At 35.6% G+C, this 7,784-nt stretch overlaps 1 protein-coding gene across 1 annotated transcript; it reads left to right on the top strand.

Annotated features, from left to right (window-relative positions):
- The first annotated feature begins 3,467 nt into the window (after positions 1–3,467).
- On the top strand, positions 3,468–7,434 carry LOC107667498 (uncharacterized). The gene is made up of 5 exons (XM_016459172.1): positions 3,468–3,611; positions 4,324–4,650; positions 5,851–6,162; positions 6,307–6,414; positions 6,808–7,434. The coding sequence occupies exons 1-5, from the start codon at positions 3,563–3,565 to the stop codon at positions 7,029–7,031; spliced, it is 1,020 nt and encodes a 339-aa protein (XP_016314658.1). The 5' UTR covers positions 3,468–3,562; the 3' UTR covers positions 7,032–7,434.
- The last annotated feature ends 350 nt before the right edge of the window (positions 7,435–7,784 follow it).

Raw genomic sequence — 7,784 nt, 5'->3', positions numbered from 1 at the left:
CAAAAAAAAAGAACCTTGTTAATTTCAGCTCACTTACTGTATATTGCACACAGATCACTTGGATAGTTTTTTTAGATTAAAAAGATGTGAACTGCTCAAACCAAACCCAATGAATGAATGTGTAAACTATCATGTCAAACTGGCTCAATAAAGCAGCTGTAGGAATGTTTTTGTACTATAGGCCTTTTATGAGAATAAAGTCATAATGTTTTGAGATTAAAATCACAAGGCAAGTTAAAAAAACATGTATTAAATAAATTCAATGCACACAGACTGAAGTAGTTTAAGTCTTTGGTTCTTTTAATTGTGTAAAAGAACCAAAGACTTAAACTACTTCAGTCTGTGTGCATTGAATTTATTTAATACACGAGTTTCACAATTTGAGTTGAATTACTGAAATAAATGAACTTTTCCACGACATTCTAATTTATTGAGCTGCACCTGTATATATTGAAGAAAAAGTAAATATTACCTTTTACTATATTTCAAAATATCACATTTAGCTACCTTTGGACGATTCAGATAGCCGAGTTAATGTATTTTCTTTCTGTGCAGTACTCTTGTTTATTTATATTGTATGTTTAAGTAATTTTATGTTAAAAATATGTGCAGTTTCTGTGTGAATGATCGCTGGCAGAATTGGCTGTGATCGCTGTGCAACTATTGCTGCTATTTCAGTGAGAACGAATGTGTCCATCAAAATGTTTATCTGAAGCTGATTATTTTTCTGTAGCCTATAAATCATTATGAGAGAAGACTTCACTTCCCAGAACTAATTATTTTGACATATTTCTTGTTCATCATGTTAATGTAATCTAATGTTTGTCTAAGTATTGATCTAATTATAGGTATGTAATTAAATTGAAAGATTGGAGTTACTCACCAGTGACAGAAAGAAGGAATCGCTGTGAGCTCTCATGGCCTCTGATCTGTACTTCATAAAGTCCAGCGTGTTCAGTTCTGGTGTTTGTGATGGTCAGAGATCCGGTCTGATTCAGCTGCAGTCGATCTTTGAATCTCTCATCAGCATCATTTAATGAGGTCTCTTTAGTCTCTACATCGAGTTTAGCCAGGAGGATGCCTTTATCTCCAAACCTCCACACTATCAGATCATCTGTGTGTATTTCAGCATCAGTGTGACAGAAGAAGTGACAGAATCTCCCTCCAGCACTGATACTGACTTCATCCGTCTCACCAACTGCACCTGGAAAACAAATCACTCTTAAGTGATGTTTTACATACAGTACAAGACATGTAAGTTGCACTAATTTAACGGCAAAGAAAAATATTTCAAATGCATTTGTGATATCTCCTGTGGTGTATTATAAACAGTACAGTGCTAATCCAAACAAGATCATTATTACATTGAAAGACTTGATACTCACCAATGACAGTAACACGAAATATCTTGGTCTTAGTCTGTTCTGTAGAGATGGATAGTTTATATTGTCCAGAGTGTCTGATTCTGGTATTTCTGATGGTGAGAGAGCCAGTGTTTTTGGTCTACTTGCAATCTGCCTCTGAATTCAGCCTCATCAGTGACAAAAAAATTGAGGTAAAAGCGTTCTTTCTCGTTATTTGAGATATGAAGAAGCCTTAGGTCCAAACATCCACAGTATTGTCATCGTTCAGTATTTCGGTAAGATTAGTGTGTAGAGTAACTGAATCCCCCTCCATCACTGACAACTTCTCATCTATTTCTGCACCAAACACACCTAGAGCATATTCAATCACTTTTACAGATTAGACTCTACACAGATGTTAATAATGTCGTCTAAATTATACAATCCAAATAAAAAATTAAGCCAATTCCAGAAATACAGGAATTTCAGCAAGTGCGCTTTTATTGGATGTTTTACTTTCCAGCAGTTGTCTACGGCGAATGATTCAAATGTGGTAGTCTATAACACACACAATTTGCTACATTTTTTTATTTTATAAATGTAATCATTATTAGACACGTCTGGGTGTGTTTTGTCGGTGTGGTTTTCCATGTATGTAACTCAGAGCTGAGTATTAAGAGGCTACTGCAGTGTCTAAAATGAAACCGAAAGAACAGAAATCCATCACTTACCGTCCATGAACAGTAACAGTAGAAAGAACAATGACATGTTCTGCACGTTGTTGTGGAGGTGTGAAAAATCTGAATGAATGAAGATGATCTCTGGAGATTTAGATTATTCTGTTCCGCTGATCCGTTCTGTTGTGTTTCTGAACAGCGGTATGCACCGCGTCCAGTCAAACACCGATCTGCTCAGCGCCGCGTCAGGTCGAACACACCTATCCAGCTTTTGATGCTTTGATGGGAGTAACTTCCACCACACTGTAAACAATCAGAGAAAGGTTTGGTTTATGAATGCATAAGCATTTTCAAATACTGATTACAATGAATGAGGTGACGTTGTCAAAACAATAATAATTCCATTTTAATTTGGCTTTATAAGCTACCAACAAGGGACCATTACAGTTTCCATTAAAACCGATACAATTAATAACAAATAAAACCATTACACATTTTGTGATGGTCTCTTATTTTTTTCTCTCCAGAAGGCCGCGGTTTCTTTTTTATTCTATATTTTCAAATCGTTTCAGTTTGACTTATTTTTAAATAGTGTAATATATAATACTTAAAAAAAAAATGTATAGGGAGTATTACGCATTTTACTCCATTCCAACTCAGAGCTGAGTATTAAGAGGCTACTGCAGTGTCTACAATGAAACCGAAAGAACAGAAATCCATCACTTACCGTCCATGAACAGTAACAGTAGAAAGAACAATGACATGTTCTGCACGTTGTTGTGGAGGTGTGAAAAATCTGAATGAATGAAGATGATCTCTGGAGATTTAGATTATTCTGTTCCGCTGATCCGTTCTGTTGTGTTTCTGAACAGCGGTATGCACCGCGTCCAGTCAAACACCGATCTGCTCAGCGCCGCGTCAGGTCGAACACACCTATCCAGCTTTTGATGCTTTGATGGGAGTAACTTCCACCACACTGTAAACAATCAGAGAAAGGTTTGGTTTATGAATGCATAAGCATTTTCAAATACTGATTACAATGAATGAGGTGACGTTGTCAAAACAATAATAATTCCATTTTAATTTGGCTTTATAAGCTACCAACAAGGGACCATTACAGTTTCCATTAAAACCGATACAATTAATAACAAATAAAACCATTACACATTTTGTGATGGTCTCTTATTTTTTTCTCTCCAGAAGGCCACGGTTTCTTTTTTATTCTATATTTTCAAATCGTTTCAGTTTGACTGATTTTTAAATAGTGTAATATATAATACTTAAAAAAAAATGTATAGGGAGTATTACGCATTTTACTCCATTCCAAGGGCTTATTCCATTAAATATTTATTTTAAGTGGTAAGAAAACGAATGCACTGTAACATCCGCTACTGTCACTCTTAACCATCACTAGTCAACCAGCAGTGGGAACGCCTACTAGCGACACACATCTGGGAATTGGCGACATGCAGCCACAAGTTGCTCGAGGTGTAAACGGGACGTTGTTTAGTCATTAGATTGGTGGGCAAACGGCCAGAGAATATGGTTCATCCATTAGTTTTGTTCTCGTTGTGCTTGTGGAGTCTGGTTGGTAAGTTATAAATGTGTTTTCATTGCTTCACGTCCTGCAGTTTAAGTTTAAGCAACTTCGGGTTGAAATCAAACAGGATTTACAACCGTATCGTTTCACTGTTATTCCAACAAAAAAAGTTTATCAGGCGATCACTTTTAACTTTTTTTTGTTTGTTTTTACAAAAGTAATGCTAGTTATACTTTTGTAGACATTTTGAAGGAGTTCTAAAAGAAGTACCAAAATTATTATGTTTTTGTCTTTTAAACGTTTTGATCATTAACACGAATGGACATCAGTGTTATAATATTCAACATGTTTCAGTAATGCATTTAGTTAATTTAGGCCTATAGCAATTCAATTTCTCAGTATAGAATTAAATTAGTCCACGAGCCAATCAGTAAATGTAACTAGTTAGATGGATAAGTTTAAAGCCTTCTGATCCACAGATCATGCTTTATGTTTCACTTCTGTTTACACACCAAAATGAGTGCAGAAGTAACAACACTAAGGAGGAACAAATCAGTTCAGTAATGCTCATCAGCGTTTTTCCATTTTGTTCAGCAAGCTGACTGAACGTGCAGAATTTATCTTCTATTATAATCAACAGTGGCATAGACTTGGTTTAAATAAGATATTTCTTGTACACAGAGATGTATTATGGATTGGGGCCAAAGTTCAGGGGCCTGTGACAAAATGTCTGTGACAAAACATGTTCCTGATTGTTCTCCAGGTGTGTTTGGTGTTGATACAGAAGAAATGAAGTCAGTATCAGTGATGAAGGGAGAGTCTATCACTCTAAACCCTGATGTTACTGAAGCACAGAAATATTTGTTAATACAGTGGAAGTTTAGAAGCACTCGAATAGCTGAAGTCAACAGACTCACACAAACAAATTCGACGTATGATGGTCCTGATGGGAGATTTAGAGACAGACTGCAGCTGGATCAGACTGGATCTCTCACTATCACAAACACCAGAACCACAGACTCTGGACTTTATCAACTAACAGTTGTCAAAAAAGAGACCATTTACATGAGTTTCAATGTTACAGTCTATGGTAAGATAATTACAGCATAGTTTGCTCCTCATTTAAATGATGTCTTTGTCATTGTAATATTTTAAAATGGTTCTTTTCTATTTATTTCAGTATTCCTTGTGATACTGATGGCTTTAAAGGGGTCATATGATGCTTTTTTAAAGATCATGTTAGAACGAGCCAGTTTAGGGGGGTGTGGCAGAGTCTTAACTGATAAAGAATATCTCTTTGGTTTTGAGACTTTAGTCTTTGCAACTTCAGGGATCTTATCTATTCACGAACAGCTTGTAACACTCCAAAGAGAAAGGAAAACTTGAAATCGCATCATATGACCCCTTTAATTCCCATTGAACAGATGGACACAGTTAAGAATGTGGAAGTTAAAGGAATAGTTCACCCAATAATGAAAATTCTATCATGATTTAACACGTTCTTCTAAATATGTAGTAGTTTTTTTCTTGTGTGCAGTGTTGTTACATGTAACTGTTATGTAATTTAATTATAAAATAAATGTAACTGTAATCTATTACAGTAACAGCATTTTTTTAAATTAAATTTACATTTACGAAAATGTTAATGATTAAAAAGGGTGTTACATCTGGATATTTTCTGCAAAAAGCTAGGATATGTTTAATAATATTAATTTGTTGCTTTGCCTGTTATTGATGTGCACAATGCCTCTTGCCTTTTAAAGGCCCTTTTGGTAAAGCAATGCTATTCTGATGCTTTTGCTTGTTTCTCTTGTTTGAATTGGCAGACACCACGTCACATTGCTGCTGAAAGCTTTAGGCTACAATCTGCCTGGTTTAAATGATTGAAAATGATTTACATTAGAAATGTAGAAAAGTAATGAAAATGTAATCAGTTACATTAATTGAAATGCTTACTCTACTTATTTAATTTTGAAAAGAGTAACTTTTCATTTTTGGGGTGAACTGTTCCTTTAAAGCAGTCAGATCCACAGATGAGTGTTTTGTTTGTGTTTTGAGTGTTTTGTTTCACTTCTGTTTGCATATGAAAGTGCTTAAGTAACACCAACTCATATTGAACTCCTATTATGTCTCTTATTAATCTTAGGTCTCATTTTAAAGTCTTGTTTTATTTATCATTCAACATTGGTATTAGGAAAATATATGCAAAATACAGATTTAAATAGTAATTTGGTCATTAATAACCAACATAATGATCACAGTTTGTAACATGTTTCTGTGTTCTCTTTAGGCGTGACCGAAGAAGTGAAGTCAATATCAGTACAGGAGGGAGATTCTGTCACTCTGAACCCTGATGTTACTGAAAAACAGAAATATTTGTTAATACAGTGGATGATCGGAAGCACTCGAATAGCTGAAGTCAACAGACTCACGCAAACCAGCTATACATACGATGCTGATGGGAGATTCAGAGACCGATTAAAGCTGGATCCGACTGGATCTCTGACCATCACGAACACCAGAACCACAGACTCTGGACTTTATCAACTAGCAACAGTCAACAGAGAGACCAGCTACATGGATTATAATGTTACTGTCTATGGTGAGAATTACAGCATAATTAGCCCTTCATTTTAATTATAAATTTGTCATCACATTTTAAAATGGTGCTTTTCTATTTTCAAAATTTCTTAAATACACATTTTATAATATTGACTGCTTTAATGCCAAAATTCTTAATTGTCAGAAAGATCATCGAGCACAAATTGTGTGGCGTCCAGCTGTGCGATGAACAATTCATCCGTAAACCAGACTGAGGATGCCAGCATTACTGAACTCTATCAGCCGAGTTCAGGTAAGTCACTGGGTTTCTATGGGGAACATTTACTTAAGTCGTCTTCCGTGATTTTGCAGGAATAGAAAACAGGTGGCAGACAAGCGACAGAAATGAATCACTCGTCTCGTGCTGCTCTAGAGAACATTAGCGTTCGAGGCGACAAAACATCATGGGGAAAGAATCACATAATCACATTCTTTAGGGAGCCGTAGAAATTATCTAGAACCGCTTATGTCAGCCATGCAATCCTACTAATGTTATTTGGCTAAGCAAGGAAAGACAAACATTCACAGATTGAAGCTTTTGTGGATTCATTGCCTTCCCAATAACCCACAAAATCCATGCTTCGTCTGTTTTAATTATAAATAAATGCATAGTTGTGATTCAGTGTCCTTTATTCTTTCTTTTCAGACCACATTCACTGTTGTGGTTTTACTGAAGCTGTGATCCGATTGGCTCTCTCTGCTCTGGTGGGCGTGGCTGCTGTTGCTGTGCTGGTTTATGACATCAGATCTACAAGAAGTGAGCTGAACAGGACAGAAGAGACTCAATATCTTTCTCAGACCCATGGAGCAAAATCAGACCAGCAGTATGAACTGAGCAGAAGGTTGAGCTGCAGATATGTCCAAATATAAAGCAAAACACACATTAATGCTCTGCACCTTTACTGTTCCTTACACAGCTGTTTAATAACATAATATTTTTGCACTCATTGGCCATTTATTGATTGTATCTGCACAGAATATGACTTTGATCAATCTATTAAATACATGGCTGTAAACATAATTACTGTAACAAAATAATTGAGCAACACAATTGATGGCATGAATGATCTCAAAAGCATTCTTTTTTGAAGATGTGGTGGGGTTCAACTGATTTTTACATAAAAGATTTAAACTACTAATAAATATAAAACACTGTTTGTCTTTATAAAGATGATTTGATGTTTATGAATAACTTTATCAAGCAGCAATTACCCAGATCCAGCTTTCCTGGAACTCTAGCCATCCTTTCCAAAATAGTCAACACCTTGTTAAATTCTTCTGCCTGTCAAAAGGTGCAAATATAAGCAGGAAAAAAGCAGGAGGCAGGAGATGTTTATTTGATCTTCTCAATCTTCAGTCAGACTTCATCTGACCATCACAAATTTCATAAGTGTTATTATACCAAAGCAAATAGAAAATTACTGCTTAACAGCATTGTCCTATGACAATAACAACAGTGAGAAGGAGACATTGCATCTCTGTTTGACTTAAGACAACATTAACAATAACAGAAAAAGAATAATTAATTCATCAGTTAGCTGCAGGTCTTCTGCAGTGATGTTGGTGTCAACACACTTCTGTCTTTACTTTTATAAGCTGCTGTTAGTCAGGTGCTTAATCACA

Source organism: Sinocyclocheilus anshuiensis, unplaced genomic scaffold (genome assembly GCF_001515605.1).
Source record: "Sinocyclocheilus anshuiensis isolate Anshui unplaced genomic scaffold, SAMN03320099.WGS_v1.1 scaffold1779, whole genome shotgun sequence".
Taxonomy (NCBI): Eukaryota; Metazoa; Chordata; class Actinopteri; order Cypriniformes; family Cyprinidae; genus Sinocyclocheilus; species Sinocyclocheilus anshuiensis.
Note: the sequence above shows the minus strand (reverse complement) of the source record. Positions and strands in the feature narration are given on the sequence as shown.

What these genes read in the sequence shown, in the direction of transcription:
- LOC107667498 (XM_016459172.1), top strand. Translation starts at nt 3,563, where the DNA reads ATGGTTCATCCATTAGTTTTGTTCTCGTTGTGCTTGTGGAGTCTGGTT. An exon ending in TTTCAATGTTACAGTCTATG is followed by an intron (nt 4,651 to 5,850) that starts GTAAGATAATTA and finishes TGTTCTCTTTAG; the next exon opens with GCGTGACCGAAGAAGTGAAG. An exon ending in TTATAATGTTACTGTCTATG is followed by an intron (nt 6,163 to 6,306) that starts GTGAGAATTACA and finishes CTTAATTGTCAG; the next exon opens with AAAGATCATCGAGCACAAAT.